Source organism: Chiloscyllium plagiosum, unplaced genomic scaffold (genome assembly GCF_037043375.1).
Source record: "Chiloscyllium plagiosum isolate Xiang-an unplaced genomic scaffold, Cpla_swu_hap1 HiC_scaffold_22, whole genome shotgun sequence".
NCBI classification, from domain to species: domain Eukaryota; kingdom Metazoa; phylum Chordata; class Chondrichthyes; order Orectolobiformes; family Hemiscylliidae; genus Chiloscyllium; species Chiloscyllium plagiosum.
In genome coordinates, this window is record NW_028270160.1 from 30,911,310 (window position 1) to 30,935,313 (window position 24,004).

At 40.4% G+C, this 24,004-nt stretch overlaps 1 protein-coding gene across 2 annotated transcripts in view; it reads left to right on the top strand.

The window, feature by feature from the left end:
* The window catches only part of bub3 (BUB3 mitotic checkpoint protein), a 37,366-nt gene that overhangs the window by 2,804 nt on the left and 10,558 nt on the right, over positions 1 to 24,004 (top strand). Inside the window, exons 1-5 of one of the 2 annotated variants that reach the window (XM_087998926.1) lie at positions 2,568 to 2,719; positions 8,344 to 8,538; positions 10,083 to 10,152; positions 12,893 to 13,044; positions 23,499 to 23,657. In XM_087998926.1, coding sequence (XP_087855052.1) covers positions 2,687 to 2,719; positions 8,344 to 8,538; positions 10,083 to 10,152; positions 12,893 to 13,044; positions 23,499 to 23,657 — 609 coding nt within the window. In that variant the 5' untranslated portion in view covers positions 2,568 to 2,686. Of the gene's footprint in view, positions 1 to 2,567; positions 2,720 to 8,343; positions 8,539 to 10,082; positions 10,153 to 12,892; positions 13,045 to 23,498; positions 23,658 to 24,004 lie in introns of those variants that run through there. The other variant, XM_043712665.2, reaches the window with a different exon arrangement.

Below are 24,004 nucleotides of genomic sequence, written 5' to 3' on the forward strand. Positions count from 1 at the left end.
GAGGTCAAGGTGAGGGTGATAGGCCGGAGTGGGGTGGGGGCAGAGAGGTCAGGAAGAAGATTGCAGGTTAGGAAGGCGGTGCTGAGATTGAGGGATTTGACTGAGACAAGGTAGGGGGAGGGGAAATGAAACTGGAGAAATCTGAGTTCATCCCTTGTGGTTGGAGGGTTCCCAGGCAGAAGATGAGGCGCTGTTCCTCCAACCGTCGTGTTGCCATGGTCTGGCGATGGAGGAGTCCAAGGTCCTGCATGTCCTTGGTGGAGTGGGAGGGGGAGTTAAAGTGTTGAGCCACAGGGTGGTTGGGTTGGTTGGTCCAGGTGTCCCAGAGGTGTTCTCTGAAACGTTCCGCAAGTAGGCGGCCTGTCTCCCCAATATAGAGGAGGCCACATCGGGTGCAGCAGATGCAGTAGATGACGTGTGTGGAGGTGCAGGTGAATTTGTGGCGGATATGGAAGTGTCCCTTGGGTCCTTGGAGGGAAGTGAGGGGGAAGGTGTGAGTGCAAGTTTTGCATTTCTTGCGGTTGCAGGGGAAGGTGCTGGGAGTGGAGGTTGGGTTGGTGTGGGGTGTGGGCCTGATGAGGAAGTCACGGAGGGAGTGGTCTTTTCGGAACGCTGATAGGGAAGGGGAGGGAAATATATCCCTGGTGGTGGGGTCCGTTTGGAGGTGGCGGAAATGACGGCGGATGATATGTTGTACATGGAGGTTGGTGGGTGAGGACCAATGGAGTTCTGTCCTGGTGGCGGTTGGAGGGGTGGGGTTCAAGGGCGGAGGAGCGGGAAGTGGAAGAGATGCGGTGGAGGGTATCGTCGACTTCGTCTGGCGGGAAATTATGGTCCTTGAAGAAGGAGGCCATCTGGGTTGTACGGTTTTGGAACTGGTCCTCCTGGGAGCAGATGCGGCAGAGATGAAGGAATTGGGAATATGGGATGGCGTTTTTACAGGGGGCAGGGTGGGAGGAGGTGTAGTCTAGGTAGCTGTGGGAGTCGGTCGGTTTATAGTAAATGTCCGTGTCGATTCGGTCACCTGAGATAGAAATGGAAAGGTCTAGGAAGGGGAGGGAGGAGTCTGAGACGGTCCAGGTGAATTTGAGGTCGGGGTGGAAGGTGTTGGTAAAGTGGATGAACTGTTCAACCTCCTCGTGGGAGCATGAGGCAGCGCCGATACAGTCATTGATGTAGCGGAGGAAAAGGTGGGGGGTGGTGCCAGTGTAGCTGCGGAAGATGGACTGTTCCATATATCCTACGAAGAGGCAGGCATAGCTGGGGCCCATGCGGGTGCCCATGGTTGCTCCTTTGGTTTGGAGGAAGTGGGAGGTTTGGAAAGAGAAGTTGTTCAGGGTGAGGACCAGTTTAGTCAGTTGAAGGAGGGTTTTGGTGGAAGGGTACTGGTTGGTATGGCGGGAAAGGAAGAAGCGGAGGGCTTTAAGTCCTTCGTGATGGGGGATGGAGGTGTACAGGGACTGGATGTCCATGGTGAAGATAAGGCGTTGGGGACCGGGGAAGCGAAAATCGTGGAGGAGGTGGAGAGTGTGGGTGGTGTCCCGAACGTAGGTGGGGAGTTCTTGGACTAAGGGGGACAGGACCGTGTCAAGGTATGCAGAGATGAGTTCGGTGGGGTAGGAGCAGGCTGAGACAATGGGTTGGCTGGGGCAGTCAGGTTTGTGGATTTTGGGCAGGAGGTAGAAACAGGCGGTGCGGAGTTGTGGGACTATGAGGTTGGAGGCCTCATACCCAACCAGATGGCTTTTAAATGTTGCAATTGTACCGGCCTGTGGTAGCTCATTCCATGCACACATCACCATCTGCGTGAAAAAGTTGCACATTAGGTTGCTTTTATGTCTTTGCCCTCTCGCCCCAAACCCATGCCCTCTAGTTCTGGACTCCCCTACCCCAAGGAAAAGACCTTGTCTATTTATCGTATCCATGTCCCTCATAATTTTATAAACTTCTAAGAGGTCACTCCTCAGCATTTGCTGCAGGCTCTCCGGTCTATTGTTTACTGGCTTTCCCTTACCGCCTTTCTTAGACAATGGCATTACGTTAGCCAGTCTTCCAGCACCTCATCCATGGTTATTAGTGACTTCTGAGATGCCTGGGAAGCAGATTGAAGAAAAGCTGTCTCCAATATCTCTCATGCTGCAGAAGCATGAGCAGCAGCTAGGAGACCTGGAGAAGAGGACGGATGAGGTGGAGCACAGGGTCACAGTGGTGGGAGTTGATACCAGCTCATCCTCTGAAGACGCAATTCCGTAATTTGCTTGAGCAAGTGGATCATCTTGAAAACGGGCAGGAAAAAAACATTCAGATCATTGGTCTACCTGATGGTAAGGAAGGTGAGCGGCCTGCGGAATTTGTTGAGGATTGGCTTCTGAAATTCCTTGACTTGGAGGCTGGCATGAGAGGATTGAAGATGGAGAGGACTTATCGGGTCTGGGTCAAAGTCCTCGTCCTCTCCTGGTGCAGTTCCATCCTTACTGGGATAAGGAGAGAGTCATGGAGGCTCCCAGAATCCAGGGGAAGGATCTGAAGGCCCTGATTTACGAGGGTTCTAAGATCATGTTTTTTCAGGACTTTTCAGCGGCGGTGATCCAGAAACAAAAATCTTAGGACGGTGTCAAGAGGAGACTGAGGGAGCTTGGGATTCAATACTCCCTGAGATATCTGGTAGTGCTTCGAATCACCTTGGATGGATCCGTACATCTTTGACACATCGGAGAAGGCAAGAAACTTTGTGAACAAACTAACCTAATTTGAACAATTGTAGTATGTATAAATAGTGTTGTTTGGGTATGTGATTTTCACTTTTTGTAAAAGAAAGAGGAAATCAGTTGGAGCTTTATTTTTCCTTTTTTTTTCCTCTATTGATGATAATTTGGTTGAAATTATGTCTGGCGGTGTTTAAGATTTACACTTTCAATTTCTAAGTTAGGATATGCCGGGGATAGGTGGGGTATTTATTTCCCCCTTTTAAAATATTACATTATTTTTTTTATTCATATCGATATTCTATGGGGTGTTTATTCTTTTTGGCTTGTGTTTGCGGTGCGGCTCTAGCTGGGAGAAGTGAATGTGGTTGGAAAGGTCAGATGCCTACTTATGGGCAGTTCGAGATGGGTAGTTGCCCCCTCCGGGCAGGGGTGAGTTCCCCAACTCATGCTGTTGCGACTTTATATGTTGGTCAGTTTTTTTTGTTTTTGTTTTTTTATTTTTAATAATTTTGCAGGTTTGTTAAACGTAGTGGTTTTAGTTTATGTAGTTTTTTATATTTGGTTTATCATGTGACACTAAGGCTCAGCAGTTTGTGGTTCAGGTTCCTCCTCTCTGAAATTTAAATGTAATTGCAAAAAATTATGGCCAATAATTTGATTAAATGGCGTACCTGTAATATCAAGGGAAGTCACTCACCAATTAAGAGGAAGAAGGTACTCTTGAGTCTTAGAAAGGAGAAGGTGGATAATGCTTTGTTACAGGAAACACATTTAGATGACAAGGAGCATCTGAAATTACAGCAGAATGGCTTTGACTGAGTTTATTTTTCATCATTTAATACCAGAAGTAGGGGAGTGGCCATATTGGTTAGGAAAAATCTCCCATTTAAATTGTTGGGATGTGTTAAAGACACATCTGGGAGGTTTGTAATTCTTAAAGCCTTGATAGATGGGCAAGAATACGGTGTTTTAAATGTTTATGTCCCCCATCTCATCCCCTTAAATTTTTGGAAGATGCTTTTTCTAAATTGATAAGTCTCGAGTCCTGGCACATCATTATAAGGGGAGATTTTAATTGTCTCATGGATCTCACAGTAGACAGTTTGCTCAAAGGTCCCTCGATACCCTCTGTACAAACTAAATGGCTAGTGGGTCTGTGTGGGGAATTGGGGTCGGTGGACATCTGGAGGCATCTCCACCATCCAGGTAGAGATTTCATGTTTTTCTCCAGATGTGTACAGATGTCACACAAGGATTTTTTTTTTTCTGACCCCTGCGGTAACCCTGGATCTGGTGGCACCTTTTTTTACGATTGGTAATGTTACCATCTGTGATCATGCTCCAGTGTACCTTATGATTAGATTAGATTATTTAGTGTGGAAACAGGCCCTTCGGCCCAACAAGTCCACACCGACCCTCCGAACAGCAACCCACCCAGACCCATTCCCTTACATTTACCCCTTCATCTAACACTACGGGCAATTTAGCATGGCCAATTCACTTAACCTGTACATCTTTGGACTGTGGGAGGAAACCGGAGCACCCAGAGGAAACCCACGCAGACAGTGGGAGAATGTGCAAACTCCACACAGACAATTGCCCGAAGTGGGAATTGAACCCGGGTCTTTGGCACTGTGTGGCAGCAGTGCTAACCACTGTGTCACCATGCCACACGTTATAGTTAAGACTAAGGATGTTACAGTGGGTTCAAGATACTGGCGAATGAATCCCTTTATTCTAATGGATAGTAAGTTTGTGAAGTATTTCTCTAGGGGATTTCGGGCGTTCCTAGACATCGACATAGGCTCGGTTGATAGCTCATCCGTCCTCTAGGAAACGGCCAAAGCCTATGCTATGGGGGTTAATTATTTCATATTCAACCAGTAGGAAGTATCAGAAGGGTGAGCAGCAACGTCTCCTTGAAGCCCGGTTGAAGGTAGCTGAGAAGGCCTACTTTGACAGACCCTCGTTGGTCAAACTACAGAGGATTACGACACTGTGGTCTGCACTAAATTCCGTGCTCACACAGACAGCAAAGAAGGAGCTGGCCTTTGCAAAGCAAAGGTTATACGAACATGGTGACAAGCCAGGCAAATATGTAGCATACCTTGCCAGAAAGTGGAGTGCCCCACAAACCATTACGGCGATTAGGGAGGGGTCTGGGAACCAAACGTGATTCTAAGGAGATTAATGTTTTACCAATCTGAGGATTGTGAGGAGGGGCAGGCCAAAATGGAATCCTTTTTTAGAGATCTGAAGCTCCTGGGTGTGACTCCCGAACAACAGTCCTTTCTCAATGCCCCATTATCAGAGCAAGAAGTGCAGGAAGCTGTGAGGCAGCTTCAGAGTGGAAAGGCGCCAAGTCCTGATGGACTTCCCAGTGAATTCTATAAGGAATTTATAAGTATACTGTCAGGTCTGATGCAGACGATGTCCTAATTTTTTTTTGACAAATCCAGCAGTTCGGTGCCTCACCTGATACAATGCATTCATGTGTTTGGTGCTTTTTCAGGGTGTAAGATTAATTTAGCTAAATCAGAGGCTATGCTTATGGGTGGTCTTACGAAGGAGCTGGCTCTTGAGGGTGACTATAGATTCCCATTTAGGTGGTCACAGGGGGGGTTTTGTGTATTTGGGCATATTCATTACTTCAGTTCTGGATTGGCTGTTTAAAGCCAATTTTGTTCAATTATTTGGAAAAATTAAACAAGATCTTCAAAGATGGGAGGCACTTCCAGTCTTGCGGTTGGGTTGGATAGCGCTCATTAAGATGAATATTCTCCCTCACTTGCTATACCCTATACTGATGCTCCCCCTGATTTTCAGTAAGCAAACACTCAGGAGACTGAATGGCTGGTTCAGCTCCTTTATTTGGCATTGTAAGCGGCCCATCATTAAATTAACCAAGCCGCAGTTGCCTCACAGATCAGGGGGAGTGGACCTTCCAGACATTAAAAATTACCAATTAGCTCACTTTTGACTGACATGAGTGATTGGGTTTGTGGGGATCCTCTTTCAATATGGCTAGATATCGAAGCCTCCCAGGCTAGGTGCCCCCTTATCAGTTTGCTGTTTTTGCACAAGACGAGGGTAGTTAGGGAATATTGCCATAACCCAGTAGTCGTCAATACTGTTAAAGCATGGAGGACAATTCGGCAGAGGGAAGGCAACATTGGCAAAACATCTTTGTTTACGCCTTTAGTCGATATGCTGGGTTTTCAACCGTGTGGTAGATTCAGGATTTAAACGTTGGGCAGCTAGGGGTGTCTCTTGCATGGGCGATTTATTTGAAGGAGACGTAATGATGATCTTCGTTCAGTTAGTAAGGAAGTACGAGTTATTTAATAGAGACCTCTTTCGTTTTTTTCAAGTTAGGGATTTTATTTAAAAAAAACCCACACTTTTGACCCCTGCAAATCTGACATGGAGAGGGGGGTGCTAAGGGCTAAGAGTACACTCTCTGTCAGTACTTTATATCATCAATTGGGGGGTGCCATCTCAGATGAGTCTGATCCGCTCTGCAAGATGTGGAAAAGAGAGCTGCGTGTTGAAGTTTCCTCAAAGGCATGGGAGGATATTTGGGAGAATGCAAGGAAGATATCAATTTGCAATAGGACCCATGTTTTATAGTTGAAGATTCTCCACAGGATCCACTTGGCTCCAGACCGTTTTGTCAAAACTTAAACCAGGGGTATCTTCAGCATGTCGGTAGTACAAGGTCTGCACAGGCACTCTTACCCATTGTCTTTGGTCTTGCGATAGGCTTCAAGCATATTGGAGTGCTGTGATGGGTGCAATGGAGAGGATTTTGAGTGTAAGGGTGCAGAAGGACCCTATCTCTCTCCTTTTGGACCTACCCACTGTATTTCCTGCAGACTTGCATAAGAAAAATCCTCTCTCAAGTTCTGTGCGAGAAAGAATGTCTTGTTCGGTTGGATATTCGAAAAACTCCCAGACTTGTTGGGTTGGCAGGAGATTATTATGGAGCATATTCCCCTGGATTTTCTCACAAATATGGTACACCACGAAACTGAGAATTTTTACAAGGCTTGGCAGCACCTTTTTGCAATACCTGGGCACAGATTTATCTGTCACACGATTAAGGGTTTTTATATAGTCGTAATGATAGTGTTTCACAAGTTCAGTATCCAGGGAGGATGAACTGTGAATGTATGATTGTTTTGTTTGGCTAGGCTGAGTTATTACTATTTATTTGTTTGTTGTTATTAATTTATTTATTTCGTTAGGTAGCTAGTTTAGGTTTTTTTTAACTTTTGTACAGGAGGGTGGGTTGGGGATTTTTTTGGGTTGATATTTGTACTGTTTTGAATTGCATTGTTTTGTACTTGTAATATTAAAATCTATTTTTTTCTCTAAAAATAGCTTATTAAAAAGCTCTTTACAACATCATTAAAATGAGTGCAAATTATATATACTAACCCTAGCACGCTTATGTAACTAAATTATGAAAGGGGCAAAGATCCCTGACAAAAGGAGTCAATAATAGGCATTATATGGAAAGAAATGCTGAAACGTAAAAACATAATAGTTGAGATGTGGATACTTGCCAGACCTTGGAAAGGTCGGCAGACCTAAAATGCACACCATCCCATGACTGTGTGCATCAACAGGTGTACGTGCATTCACCCAGTTCCACAACTTCTATACAGCTGTCCTCTCTAGCCACCACCTGGTGTAGAAGAGTAAATGGAAGTAGAGGTGTAGGTTCAAACCTTGAAAGATACTTAATCGAAAGATTATGACCCTTAAGTTTACACTGAACTTCATCGAAACAGTATAGTTGGCCTGTTATGGAACAACCCAGGGGAACTGGAGAGTTAAATGGCAAGTAAATTGCAACTCGGGGTCATGTTTGCTGATGAACACAAAGCCTATCTTTAAATATATAAATTGGTTTTAACTATAAATATGTTTTTTTAAAATCAGGAAAGTATATACATGCTTTTAGGGCTATATATTCAATTACTACTATTTTAGTACTAAGTGCTTCATTATTATTTGCTTCTGTCACTCATGTTACCAGTTTTAAATATTGTCACTATGACAAAGCACAGGACAGGCACAATGAAATTTACTTCCAGAGCAGATCTAAAAAAGATATTAAAGTTTTATGTAGCTTGAAGAATAAAGTTGTATTTTATCCACTTCTGAGTGGTTTGCCTGAATAACCTGTTATAGACAGGATTCATCGCTAAGAATTTTTAGTGCAAAAGTTGGCCATTAGCTCAACAAGTCCACAGCTTTGCTGATGTTTGACATGAGGCAATTGATATTGCCGTTTTCTAGGATACCCTGAGGTCCAAAGTTATAGATATTTGACTAAGTTAATGCTATTAAAACAACTGCGTTCGGCAGATACGAATAGTGCCTGTATTGTGCATTTTCACGAGATATTGACAATTTCGTCTTTTGATTTGATAATTTATTATACATGATTCAGCTTTTATTTTCACTTGTGTTCTGACACCAAGTATTAAGTGATATTTACATTGAACCAGTTATGATCATTACTGATGTTGTAACAAATTAATCTTCTCCACTGTTTCTTTGATCTTTGTTTGAAGTTTGATAATCAAAACTAACATGACTGAAATATTATGTTGCTTATTTCCAGATGACTGGATCAAATGAATTCAAACTGAACCAGTGTCCTGAAGATGGTATCTCTGCCATTAAGTTCAGTCCGAACACCTCCCAGTTCCTACTGGTATCATCCTGGGATTGTACCGTCCGTTTGTATGATATCACATCAAATAACATGCGCCTCAAGTACCAGCATTCAGCAGCTGTCCTGGACTGTGCTTTTCATGTGAGGAGATTCATTTTGCTGCTGAGTTTTGCTAACCTAGAATGTTTGAAAAATGTTTTATCTGGTAGCAATATGGATATCTACCTTGGATAGCTGTATAATACTACCAGTAAGAGTCCACTGTCAAATATCTCTGATATCAGCCTGAACCTAAGCTGTTTCTATTAATATACCATACTCCACAAAGCAATTTTGCATATCTTGAATACTACAATTTAATTTATTGTTTTTGTATTAATCTTTAAACTGAAAGCTCCCAATTTGATAAACTTATTTTATTTCACTTGCTTTCTAATTTATTCTTGTTTCTCTCATTCCCGTTATTTGCCATTTTTGTTTCTTTTGTGTGATTCCCTTTATCTTGTAACATTAGGTTACTTTCTCTCCCAGAACATTCATTATTCTTTTAGTATGAGGGCGTTCGTTGCCATCTTCTTTGACTATTTTTAAACTCTTTGATCCAGGACTTGCCAGATCATTTGTGACAGCTACACAATGTGTGTTTGCACTCCTGAAGAGAAGCTATATGACATCCAGTGCATATCTGTGTTTATAAAGTCACTGTAATTGTGTGCAATATTTTTTAGGGGGTCTGACTAATGCTGTGGAGAGTTTTTTAGTATAATTTCAGTATTTGTGGTCTGCATTTTTGCTAATATTTAAATACTTGGATTCAATGCCAGCACTTAAGTATTGTCAGCTCTTATCCTGATCATCATACATTATAAACCAAAAATGTGCACCGAAAAATGACTAAAACAGCTGTGTAAACCATTTACATTTAGCAATATTAAATGTCATTTGCTCTTTGCAATAGAAAAGGTACTCTTGATCCTTCTTCGATTATTTTACTGCATTGTTTGTCTATTGATCTGCACATTTGTCAGCAGATTTGACAAACCTGTGCTTTTTGATAATCCTAAGGGTTATGTACCTAGTTTACATAAGGTAGAACACGAGCAGGACCAATTTTAGAGAGCATGTTTTTAAAAAAAGGAGCCTGTACTGCCAAGTCTGCATCTCAACTCTTCTTGCTGCACTGTGTCCTTATTCTTCAATTTCTCTAAATAATTTCAAAGATTCAAAGAAATTATTTACAGCTGAGATATTGAGTAATCAGGCCTTTATTCTGAGACTCTGGCCTGGTTCCTTAATCCTAGCCTCTAACGTGGGATAGATAATGTTGAAATTGCAAACTATTTTATAGCTTGTCGGCAAACAGTGAAACACTGTTATACCTGGCATACCGTTTCAGTACTTATGTTTGTTGGTATTACTCACTTTATAAGTTAGAAAATTTTAATTTTGAAGGGTGAAATGCAGATTATGATCGCTTATGATTTTCATTTTGTTTAGAGGCAAAAAGGTGTGTTTCTTTTAAACCTTTTTTAAAAGTGCTGGGAAATCTTAGAACATTTATGCTTATTCTTTTTCAATTTGGTAAATGTGGGATCAATACTGGTTTCATCAGTGTACCAAATTATGTTGAGCACTAAGTGTTTAATTTTTCTCAATACCTTCATCCCCTCTACCCCTGTAACTAGGATCCAACACATTCATGGAGTGGCGGGTTGGACCTTTCACTGAAAATGCGGGATTTAAATACAGACCAGGGTGAGAAATGCTTATAATAAATGCTGTTACGGAGTTATATGATGTTCTTGAAAAGCTTTTTAAGCAAATTCTGCTTTCATGTTGTGATTGGGATTATGGAGCCTGTTGCCTGAGTTGACTTCCTAGTAAAGCCTTTGACAAGGTTCCGCGTGGTAGACTGATTTAGTAAAATTTGATCACGTGGGAATCAGGGATAACTTGCCGGTTGGATACAAAATTGTCTTGACAGTAAGAGATGTGGTGTGGGGTTGTTTTTTTGAACTGAAGGCCCATGACCAGCGATGTTCCACAGGAATTGGTGTAGGGTTCACTTTTGTTTGTCATTGTATAAAAGATTTGGATGAGTATTTAGGAGGCATGCTTATTAAGTTTGCAGATGCTGCCAAAATTAATGGTATAATGGATAGTGAAGCAGGTTATCTAAGGTTACAAAGACATCTTGATCAATTGGGCCAATGGGCTGAGGAGTGGCAGATGGAGTTTAATTTAGATAAATGTAAGGTGTTGCATTTTGGTAAAATGAAAAAGGGCAGGACTTGTACAGTTAATGGTCAGACTCTGGCAATATTGTCGATCAGAGACTGCCAGGTAGACAGGATGGTTAGGAAGACATTATCATTGTTCAGAGTGTTGATTATAGGAGTTGCGATGTCATGTTGAGGTTGCACTGGATATTTGTGAGGCCACTTCTGGTGTACTGTTTCCATTTCTGGTTGCCTTGCTACAGAAGGACATTATTAAATTGGAGAGGGTGCAGAAAAGATTTTTCCAGAATGTTGCTGGGACTGGAGGGTTTGAATTTTAAGGAGAGGCTACATAGGGTGGGACTTTTTTTCACTGGAGCATAGGTAGCGGTTTAGAAAATCATGAGGGGCATAGATAAAGTGAATAGTAAAGGTATTTTCCTTAAGGTCGGGGAGATCAAAACCAGGAGGCATATTTTTAAGGTGAGAGGAGAAATATTTAAAAGGGACCTGAAGGGCAACTTTTAAACTTGATGACTCCTATGTGGAATGAACTGCCAGAGGAAGTGGTAGATGCAGGTATAGTTACAACATTTAAAAGATGTTTGGGCAGATGTATAAATAGAAAAGATTTGGAGGGATATGGGACAAACACAGGCAAATGGGACTAGGTTTGTTTGGGAAAACTGGGCGAGTTTGTCTGAAGGGTCTGTTTCTGTACGGTGTGACTGACTTTTGCTGGTCAAAAAAGTTTGACAGCAAATTATACTAAACAAAAAAAAAACTAAATGTATTTCCTGTTTGTTTCTTTTAATGCAGCCTAATGTTTTATTCTAATTTCCATTTGCCCTAAACAGTCCATGCTAGTGTTATCCTACTAACAGTAGGCCTAATCGTTTGCTCAATCTGTCCATTATAGCTTTATTTCTCTTTCCCTCAAACACCCATCTAACCTATTTCTAAATGTTGGCATTGCCTCTGTTTTAGTAACTAACAGATCATGTATTATGCAGTTTCTCAACCTTCTATAAAATTACTTTTCTTTTTTGTAATATGTCACATTTGTCCAGTTTTATTCCATTGTTCTGGATTCCATAACCCGTGTGAAGATTGTTTACATTTCCATGTTCCAAATCCTCCTCCATTTTAAATGCCTCTGATGTTCCTTTTACTGTTTTGATTTAGAATTCGGTAGCTACTGATTCCAATTTGCAGTTTAGAAGTATATGTTGTTTGTGGGGATATATTTGGTGATCTTGTGATGGACATTTTTTTGTATTGAAAGATTGAAGAAGATAATAGTACACACCTAATTTCACAATCTTTAAAAGTCTGCTTTATATTCTCGCAAGTTAAGATAATGTTTTATTGTCTTAATGGGCAAGCTTTTTTAACGTCTCCTGTGTTGATTGCAAAAACTGTTGAGTGATTAAAATGGGGGACATATTCCTATAATGCTGAGGTGGAAAAGTAAAATTAAGGGGTGGATCAACTTCTATTATATAACTGCAACTCATGACTTTAAGCAAAACCTGGTATGACAAAGATGGATTGCATTGCAAACACTTACAAAGTTGGGTTTGTGGAGAAGAGTCATTACTTCAGTTGATTTGAGGACTGTGTTTTGAAAGAGGGTAATCCCAGAGTAGCCCTTGGATTGGTTTGAACCTCTTTCCACTCCTGCCCCTGGTTTACACTGTAGACACTCCATATTATTGATGTCAGTGAAGTGGCCTAGGGACACGAGTTCATTCCTTTTCAAATAGATTTGATTATTCTCTGACATTGGAGGAGTACTTTATACAAAAACATTTGGACTGGAGAGATTCCAGTTTTCAGTTTGTGGCCAAGTTTGTAACCTTGAAGTCCAAGTCTTTACATTATGTTCACATTTTATAGTTCTGGCTAGCTGCTTTGTTCTACGTGATGATGTGACCTTTACGTCTTGGTGGTTTTCATTTGCTTAATTGGTGGCTGGATGAATTGTGGATGAAAATATGAATATTTTTAATATCCAGCAGCTCAAGATAGCAAAAGTATTTATGAAAAATCAGCATTTCCTTCATGTCATATGGATACAATGGGTCCCAATGTAACCTGAGATGGAATACAAGGGCAATCTATTTTAGACTTGCATGGCCCTTTTGAAGGGTGTACCCCCAGATGTTGACACTGGCAGTTGTAACGACAATAAAGAAGTCTCTCCTATGAAAGATAAATAACCAGCTTTTTTGCTTTAAAATAAACCAGAATTTGCCTTATTATCTTTTTTGTAGAAACAATTGTGGGTTCACATGATGCTTCAATTCGTTGTGTTGAATACTGCCCAGAAGTGAATGTAATGGTTACGGGAAGTTGGGATCAAACTGTCAAGCTGTGGGATCCTAGGACACCTTGCAATGCTGGAACGTTTGCACAGCCTGAAAGGGTATGCATTAATATTGTTTATGATGTAATGCTCAAATTGTTTGCAAATAAAGCACAATTCCATGTTTCTGTAAAGGTATTTGCATTATTCATAATGTTAGCTCTATCTTTTGAGCCATAGAGTAAGATTGGGTAATTATATATGATTGTAAATCACTATGTTGACTTGTATTCACTAGAATATAGAAAATGAAAGGGTAATGTGATTGAACAAGGTTAAATTGATGCCAGAAAGTATTCTTTAATACAAAGGGTGGTGGAAATTCTGAAGCTCTTCCCAGAAAACTGAGCTTGGGTTAATTGAAAATTTCTTAAACCTGAGGATTGCACATTTGTATGACAAGGTATAAAGATTTGAGGCAAGGCAGATAAGTGCAATTTTAAAAAAAGACAGATTATCTGTAATTGAATTGAATGGCAGAATAGTCTGGTGAGGGAAAATGACTGATTTTCTGTTCCTACATAAAGTGATTTTGACTAGTGCCGCATTCCATTTTGTTTGCTTTTTTGGTAAGTATCTAAGTGCTTAAATTAATAAAAACACTGGAGTATAAAATGTGTACTCAAATGCAAGTATAGACAAAGCACAATATTTCCCAGAGGCATTTACCTAATTCTATTTAAGAGTAAGAAAATCTGTATCTTTGCTTGAATAAATTTTTATAATTGAGGGGAAAATTCTTGGAATTTGACAATGAAAAGAAAAACTTAACTGTGTGGTCGGACCAACCTGCTTTAAAATAATGCTTTATGATGCAAGACACTTGATAAAGAAGGGTGTTGTACCTAAAGCATTAAAGAAAGGGGCACCATTCCAGCCTAAAGCACAATCATTGCCATTTTAAAATCTGTCATGTACTTTCCTTAGTTTGCAGATATGTAGTTATATTATTTTCCCATTTCCAGGTGAAACATTTTTAAATGCAGCCTGGTATTGTGAAAAATAGGATGACATTCTTACAGTGGACTAAATAACATTGCCAATATGGGGGTGAATTTCCATGGTTTTTTATTTTGACCAAGTAATTGTAGGTAAGGTTTGAATCTAGTAGTTTATAATGTTTGCATGGTAACATAGGTAAATTTTGTGGAGTCAATTGCTCACCTAAAGCACCCTAATCTTACTGTATTATCTACCACATTCATTACTAAGTGACCATGAAGTCACCCTATTATTCTTAGCCTAATTTTTAGTAAGATCTTAGTTTGAAGAAAATAGCTTGTGGTGAATGAGAGTATGATTTATTGCATGTTAGCTTCCAAGAGCTAGTGATGAATCTGTGACAGAATGGAGTGGAACAGACAGGCATTGTCAATGGAGCTGTTTATTGGTTCACTGGGGCTCATTATGGCATCAGGTTTTTTATCTGAGTGAGTAATACTTCTCCTGATGAATGTGTGCACTGAGTAGACTGGCAGAATCTGCATGACCCATCAGCTCTACAGTTTGATTTATGAGTGCATAGGAGTTGGGAAGATCACACTTGCAGTGCAGAAAGTACTTGACAACCAGTATTTCTAAAGAAGCAGATGTATTATCTATTGCTTAAACCATTGATCCAAATTACAGGCTTGAATTCAACATTATGATTTTATAGCTGCATGTATGAATATATAAAAGATTGTTAGTTGTGGGTGTTTCCTATGGGAATGTAAGTATGAGAAATAGCTTTACTACTGTAAAGTATAGTCAAACATTCCAAACAGTGTGCACATGTGTGATTTAAAAGATGCATGCATTACTGAAAATAATTGATCTGATTTATGAAACTGTACTATGACTATTGTATAATTGCCTTTTACTGTATCATAAATATACTAAGCAAATTGTGGTTTGGAGTTGTGGGGGGTGAAAAAAGTTGACATTTTTAAAAAAGAATAGGCCTCAAGTTAAACATGTTTAGGAACACAATCTGAAATGCAGCTTAAGATAAAGGGACATGGTCAATTGTCAGATATTTATGAATCTATTAATTGTGCACTTGGAATGAGAAAGCGGAGATTGCTATCTTGAGAGAACTCTTGCAGAATTTCAGAACAAAGTATATGATTAAATTTACTTTCAATACATCCGCTAGTCTTAATGACTGTACAGATCTGTCAGTGCTGGTTTCAGTTTCTGTCACTTGACAATGTGCATTGTACTAAAGGCTAACTCCTCTTGCATTCCTTTGTATTCAATGAGGCCAGAGGAGAGCATCCCAAACATAAAGGTCCTGCTGGCAGTATTCACTTGACAAATAGGTAGTCGCACCCACTTGGTCCAGAACAGCAGAATAAGATTGATCAGAAATTAAGATAAACGACGTTGTCATTTAGTATTTTCTGCAGAAACTCAGTTGCAGTCTGGGTCTAATGTTTAGTTGGACCAATTCTTTAATCTGTTCAGCATCTTCCATTCACTCCCTTTTAGGCAGATAAATGCTCTGAATTTGCAGGGTTTTTGATGGTGGACTGTGATCCCAGTTTCAAGGTTTAGTGCAGATTAATGTGACAATCCTAAACTTGCGGTTTGTCGTTCACTTTTCTGCAGGCAGTGCTGTGGTCCTGCTGTCCCATCCATGCCAGCCACCTGACAAAACCCTTCTTTGTTCAGTGAAGCATCTGAATTTTTATTGATGTTTGTAAAAACTGCTGCTGAACAACAAATTTGATCATGAAAAAAATTTTATATTTGGCGAATGATGTTGCATGTTTTCAGATCTAAATAATTGAATTTTAAACTTTGTTCATGGTGTTTCAGCTTCCACCTTCCCCATATGTTTGTCTCAATCTTTATTGTGCATTCTAATTAATTTTTAAAAATTGGTATGTGCTTTTGATTTCATAGTTTACTGTTTGATCACTCCTCGATGTGAATTGCTGCTTGCATAGCTTGATGACATCACTTGAACTTGACTCTGTATTCCTGTTAAACAATACTGCAATTAAACAAGAGATGTGAAAGTTCTAGCGACAAAATTTAAGGTATCTCACCAAGGCTTTCTTTGCAGCTGGTTTGGAGCACCCTTGCTTTGTTGATCACAAAATCCCTCGGTCACTGTCTTTGGGTGAGGTTTTTATGAAATATCTGATTGAAATGATCAGTGTATTATGTGCAGTCTTAACATTCACTTTTTTAACCCTTTTAGGATATGCAGATCTACTCTTAAAGCTTGAACAGTTCACTCCAGTTTGCTTATTGCTTTATTTGTTGGCCTGTACAGATTTTGTGGATGTTTTTGTCTCATAAGTGAACACATTTTTAATTCTGACCAAATTAGAATTCATTGGTCTCAGCAACTTAAGATTCTTCCCTGCTGCCAAAGATGAAAAGATACCTTATTCCTATTAAGTTTGTTTAAGTCACAGGTTACAAGCACTGAACAATTCGGGATTCATAATCCAATAAGATGTCACGGGCTGCCCTTTTCTAAATTTCAGGCTGCACAATTCAAACAGAAGCAAGTAATGAATAAGAATTAAGTGCAAGTTGAAAGCAGTTGACTGGGTTTTAAGACCACACTGCAAAGGCTGAATGACTACAATTTTCACACCACAATCTAGATAATTAATGGGGATCAATACGCTCACGGTATGTGAAGTTAAATGATTGGGAGAAGAAGAACTGAAGGTAGATAAAGAGGATGCTGTACTGTAGTTTCTTTGTTTGTTTGGCTAAATGCTCAGTCAGTTGTTTGAGTCATTTTTGGATGTCAAGAATGGCTAAACTTAGCTGCAGGACTACTCTGAAGAGACCCCCCTCTTCAGACATGATCGCAGTAAATCCAATTGGTCCTTTGGTAAAATCAGTTCTGAGTGTCTCATGACTGAACCAAAATGAACTAGTTATTTCTGTCTAAGAAGGGAACTGACTAAGTTATTTCTGACGTACTGCGCTTTCTACACACCTCTTGCTAATGTATTTCTCTGAATCCATACTTTCATTCTCTCCTTATCGCAACATAATTTGTGTGATTCTTGCCATGATTTTTCTTTCTATAGCCACAAGGCTGCATTTGAAGAGTTTCACGATTATTTGACTCCTGTTTCTATTATGCATACTGTCCTTGTTGATATCTGTAAGATGTTCAATTTCTCATAATCCTGCATTCTACTGTTGCATTCTGTCACCTGATTGTTCGTTCTGTGTTTAAATTTGTATGCTATTTCTGCATCGGAGTTTTGATTTCAGATGTGATGTTGAACTAGGGCCCTATCTGTCCATTGAGTGAATGTAAAATATATGATGACTTTTGTCACCGAGGAGTTATCACGGTATACTGCCAATATTTATCTAACAAACAGCATCCCAAAAAAAACTCAGTCATCACTAATGTTTGTAGAAGTTGTCTGTGCACAAATTAGCTAATGTGGTTCCTATACAACAGTGTTTTCACTCCTGAAGTATTTGGCTTGAAAATACTTTTGAGGAATTAAGTGATTATGATAGACACCATAAGTTCAGATCTGTCCTTCAATCACTACCATTCTGTCATTGTTGTTGAAATAGCCACGTGTCTTTTGTCTGCTCCAAGATCAACTTCTCTTAAGGGTGCCATTCCCCAGCTTTTATGAAGATGATATTTTTGATTGTGGACTCAAATGGGAAAAGGACCGTTTTATAAAATGGAGAATTGTGGAAGGAATTGCTATATGTAAAAGCAAGTTGCCAGCACTTGTCTATATTGTTGTTTTGTTCAAGCAATCTGGGGAGTTGTTTTAGTTGCAGACAAACTGACACTGGATCTTTGACTGGCAACAAGCAGCTGATTGATTTGAGGAGTGGTGTCCAAATGGTGATGACAATTTGCCTTCTGCCTAGCAGCAACTACATAGTTGGCTCCCAAGTAGCTGAACAGCTTGTGGATGTGAATGAGATGGCCAGAAAATGAGGTGCTTTTTCTCTTCAGTGAAAGATACATAAAACCTGAAGAAAGTCAGTTTAATTTTCCTTGGCAGTTGCTGTAAGTGTGGCTTTTGACCCATTTTATGTTTTAGAGATGTTATAATTCACAATTGAGTCACTTCTCCTCCTGAAAGGAAGTGAAAGTAATTGGAGAAGACCGATCTGAGGAGCAGCAGGTACACTCATCCCAAAAGGGGGCATAAATTTAAGGTGAAGGGTGGAAGGTATAGGGGGGATGTCAGGGGTAGGTTCTTTACCCAAGAGAGTAGTGGGGGCATGGAATGCGCTGCCTGTGGGAGTGGTAGAGTCAGAATCATTGGTGACCTTTAAGTGGCAATTGGATAGGCACATGGATAGGTGCTTGAGCTAGGACAAGTGTTCGGCACAACATCGTGGGCTGAAGGGCCTGTTCTGTGCTGTATTTTTCTATGTTCTAAAAGGATCATCTTAGTGAACCCTGTAGAGAAGGACCATTTGAACTGCCTTCCAGTTTTTCCCTCCCACCAGTAAGCCCAATATATTTTGTTTCTGTGTCTGCATGTGTTTATAGGCGGTTAGAATCTTTATATGTTATATGTGAAGTTATATGTTAACACTTCATAGTTACTTAAAATCTATTTTTAATAAATTGTAACTCTGAAGTAATGATACAAGGTTGAGCTTTGTCAACCTGGGTCTGAAAAGACAAATTGGGGAATTTTGTGTACCTTTTAACAACCTTGACTTTTGTGATGACTCTGAGAATAGAAGTCCCTAATTTTAATGTGCACTACCTCAGTGAAGTGTAACACCAGCTGAGCTACATCCCATATCATCTTCAATGTGAGTTAACTTCTGTTGCCTCCTCCCTATATAGTATCTCTGTCAATATTCATATCCTTACTGATGAGTACATGAAAGTGCAAACTCACTAAGCCTTCTGTGCCATCTACTGATTTGTCAAACTAGGTCTGTGGAAATAGAGAGGGAACCAACAAGAGGAAAGTCCATTTGACCATGCCATCACCTGCAGCAGATACATCGGAAGTAGTGACTACCACGCTACCACTGTGTTGACTGGAATAGATTTCGAATGGATTCTTGCAACGCAAGATTGGACCATTCATCAAGTGCTGTGGGCCATCAGCAACACCATTTGTAACCTGGCATATCTTCCATTTTGCCTCTATTATTAGGTTAGGAGACCTGATTTAACAGGTGTAGAATAGCATGCCAGGAGCAGGTGTATGAATAGGAAGGGTTTAGAGGAATATGGGCCAAGTGCTGGCAATTGGGACTAGATTAATTTTGGATATTTGAATGACATTGGATCGAAGGGTCTGTTTCTGTGCTGTGCATCTCTACAATTCTGTTTGTTGCCCATCCCTAGTTGAACTGAGGACTCGCTAGGCCATTTTGAGGCAATTGGGTCATAGAATTATTTGAATCAACCATGTTGGTGTATGGCTGGAATCACATGTAGACCAGACCACACAAGGATGATAGATTTCCTTCCCTAAAATTACATTAATGAATGACAGTTGCCATTAAGCAAGTTTTTAGTCCTAGACTTTATTGAATTCAAACTTAACCATCTGCCATGGAGGGTGTGAAATCCTTGTGCCTAGAATAATACAGCGTGACACAAGGAAGTCCCAGTTCTTGCATGGTATTTTGTAAATGAGATTAGTTTTGCTTGTTGTCTGTATAGGGTCTTTCAAGTTCATTAGCTGCTGTTCAAGTATGTTGGTGGGTTTGTGGGCTACTATGATGCCAAACGGTCTGAGTAATCTGGCGGTCATTTCGGAGATGTCATTGATGTAGGGGAGAGTGGCTCTGGTTTCTGGATGTGTTTTGTCTGCTTGTTTGGGTTTATTGCTGAGAAATCGGCAGACTGTGTTCATTGTGTACCCATTCTTTTTGAATGCACTGTGTAGGTGATTTTCCTCTGCTCTGCATAGTTCCTCTGTGCTACAGTGTGTGGTGGCTCATTGAAATAATGTCCTGATCTATCTTAGTTTTTGGATGTTGGCATGATTGCTTCTGTAGTTCAACATTTGTTCCATATGTGGTGTTTTCCTGTAGACGCCGGTTTGAAGTTCCCCGTTGGCTGTTCACTCTAGTGTGACATCTATGAAAGGCAGTTTGTTGTTGTTTTCCTCCTCTTTAGTGAATTTTATGCCAGTAAAGGTATTATTGATGGTCTTGAAGGTTTCCTCTAATTTGTTTCGTTTAGTGATGACAAAAGTGTCATCCACTTAGCGGACCCAAAGTTTGCTTTTGTTCAAACTGTTTGTTCGTGTCTCTGCATTTCTGTCTATAAGAACCCTGATATTGGAGATCCCATGGGCATTCCGTTGGTAGGTCTTGTTGTTGAAGGTGAAGTGGGTAGTAAGGCACAGGTCCACTAGCTTGACGATACTGTCATTGCTGATGAAGTTGATGGTATTTGGTGTATGTGTCTTTGGGTCTTCTAATAGTATAGTTAGTGTTTCCTTGGCCAGGTTGATTGAATGTGAATAGGGCTGTTACATCAAAGGAGACCATTATTTCATCCTCTCTATCTTAGTGTCTTTGGTCTTCGGGAATTCTTGGGTGGAGTGGTTAGAATGGCGTGAGTCTTCTACTAAGGGTTTAGTCTTTGATGTAGCTCCTTGGCCAATTTGTAAGTTGGTGTTCCAGATGGCGAAACACTTTATTTAGGCAGAAAACTAGCCACCAGGATACATGAATGTCAACTAGCCACAAAACAACATGACCCTCTCTCACTGGTATCCTTACATACAGATAAGGAAGGACTCCACTTCGACTGGGACAACACATCTATCCTAGGACAAGCCAAACAGAGACAGGCACGAGAATTCCTAGAAGTGTGATGTTCCAACCAGAACTCTATCAACAAAAACATTGACTTGGACCCCATTTACCACCCCCTGAGACAAAGAACAGGAAATGACATCGCCACAGGAAATGACAGCACCAACCCAAACATATAAATAGAAAGCAGGAAACATCAGTGCTTTGTCCGGAGGCTCACTGAGGATGTTACCTAGTATGGTGACGAAATGTCTGAAAATGAACCTCCCAGCTCAGCAAGCAAACCAACATCCAGAACCTCAACCTGAGCTGCAAATCTTCTCAAAAAACTTGCTAACAATAAAATATGTTCTATTCTATCAAGGATATTCTATTCTTATTCACTGGCTCTGCATGAAGTTAGTGTTAACCGTAAGGAGGACAGAAGGTCACCAAGAGTGTGCCATCATTTGCAAACACCGTTGAGTACCATTTGTTACTCCTCAGATATTGAATCAGTCTGTTCAATTGCAGCATGACCAGAACAACAACCAGGCTTGGCCCTGTAGGTGGCAAGTAGCATTCATACCATACAAAAGCTAGGCAATGCTTAATAGGGAGCCCAATATTGCCTCTTGATCCTCAATGACTTTAATGTTGTTGAATACCTATGTCAAATTCTGGGGTTTGCTATTGATTGGAAGCTGAACTGGGTGAGACATATGTATGTGTAGCTACAAGAATTTACTAAAGGTGTGCAGCAAGAATTGGTGCTAGGTCCACTGCTTTTCATTAATTTAGAAAATGATTTGTATGTGAATATGGGAGGTATGGTAGTAAGTTTGAAGATTACCCCAAAGTTGATGGTGTAGTGGACAGTGAAGGAGGTTTCGTCACAGTGTAACGGGACCTCAATCGGATGGACCAATGAGCCAAGAAGTAGTAGATGAAGTTTAATTGAAATATGAGGTGTTGCATTTTGGTAAGGCAAATCAGGGCAGGCAAGGGCTGTGGGGAGTGTTGCAGACAAAGGGACCAATGGGGGGAAGGAGACAGGGGAATGAGTGGTGCATGTATGGAACAAGCTGCTTAGAAGAGGTGGTGGAAGTATGTACACTTACAATACTTAAAAGGTGTCTGGATGGGTACATGAATAGGAAGGGTTTATTAGAGGGATATAGGCAAAATCCTGACAAATGGGGCTAGATCCATTTAGGATATCGGTTGGCATGGATGAGGTGCACCGAATGGTCTGTTTCCATGATGTAAAGTTTTATGACTGACAGATTAGAGGCTCTGAATTCAGTATTTCTCATCCTGTCTTCGCAGTGCCAGTCCCTTGTCCACAAGTTACGTATCTGACGTGTGATGGAGTGTTCTTCAGTTGCCCAGATAGGTGCAGCTGCAATACACTTAAGTTTGATACCATTGAGGATAAAGCAGTTCACTTGGTTAGCACTTCATCTAGCCCCTATAACATTTGCTCATCCTACTACTGATGGACTGCAGGATCCTTTGTTACTTTACACATCCATGCCCTCGACCATCTAGAAAGATGAGGATAGCAGATGCATGGGACCACCATCACCTGCAAGATCTCCACAAAGTCATACATCATCCTGACTTGGAGCCCTGTCACTGGGTCACAATCTTGGCACACAGTTCTGAATAGTACCTCCACCCCAAGAATTGCAGTAGTTTGATTTGGTAGCTCACCACTTTGTCCAGGATAATTATGGATGGGCAATAAATGCTGATGTAGTCACTGATGTCCAAGTTCCCTTTAACAAATAAAAAGATGGTTATCATTTGGGAATTTGGAGTTTTAAAATGGTGACATATTTTGGTTTTAGTTCTTGAATGTAAATTATCTGAGAGAAAGTTGTTTGGAATGGTAACCTAAATCCATCCATTTGCAAGTAAGCATGCTTCAGTTAAGTGCCTAATAGGATACTTGTGCGTTATTGATGAAATCTTTATACAGCTGAGTTTAGGACAGGTGGAGAGTACAGACTGCAGCCACACTAGTTTAATTTGACTTCAGTTTGGAGAATTAGAACTTAGTTCTGGAGCACAGTTTCCGCTGAGCAAAAGAATTCAGATTTTGGTTCAGAAGAGCCTTTTAGTTTGTGAAGTCCAAGCTATATTAGTGTAGAAAGTTTCAACTTGGTGGAACTGAAGGCAAGCAGAACGGGAAGGCTGTTGTAAACTGCAATATAAGAAGAATAAGGCTGGAGGGGGAAGATGATTCGACAGCTGAGTGGTATTTCTGTTGGATTAAATATCTATAGGGATGTCGATGGGAAAGCGGTTGAAACTTTATTTGCTGTTTGTTTAAAATCTTTCAACACTGTCGTTTTTGTTTTCTTTTGTGCAGTAAACTTCTGTTCTTTATATTAAAAACCTTAAGCAGCTCCATGTGAACATACTCTATGACTAACTACAGAAAATAAATGTTTGATTGATCAAGCTGGTTTCCAATCTAGCTAGTCGTCTTGCCATCGGCTGAGATCATAATGATCGGAATGCACATGTATTTGTCACTATATAATTTTCAAAACTATTCGAAGAATCTGTTGGATAATGCACTGACTGTAAAGAGTCAGTACAGTCACTTCTGATTTTAATGAAGTATGGTGTCCTAAATGCAAATTGCCTTAAGATGTTTGCCATCGTTAGTTGAAAAGTGGGCAGTCCACTTAATTGTTATTTCCTTTTGATAGATTAGGATTTAGTATTTTCTTTAATGTGCGCAGTTATAATATAAAGTATTACTCTCTTTTTCTCCTTAGGTGTACACGCTTTCAGTTTCAGGAGATCGCCTAATTGTGGGTACTGCTAGCCGCCGTGTGCTGGTATGGGACCTGAGGAACATGGGATATGTACAGCAAAGGAGAGAGTCCAGTCTGAAGTATCAGACACGCTGCATCAGAGCATTTCCAAATAAACAGGTAGTTAATGTATTATTCATCTTAAACCAATATTATAATTGGCTCAAACATGTTTTAGTTGATTCGTACACTATGCGAAGTTAAAGTCGTCGTACGGCTGCTCTCAGATCAAAGAGAAACAACTGGTGGTGATTTAACCTGAGGGTCGTCACACCTCAGGCCAGGGAGAGGTTGAGAAGACTTTCAGGATAGTGTTCATCAGCTCAGGAATTGAACCCGTGCTGTTGGCATCACTCTGCAGCACAAACCAGTTGTCGAGTTAAGTGAGCTAATTTTCTTTGCACTGTATGTCAATGTATAGAATGTAGGAGCTCCCATCATCTTGGAGATGGGTTAAAAAAGATAAT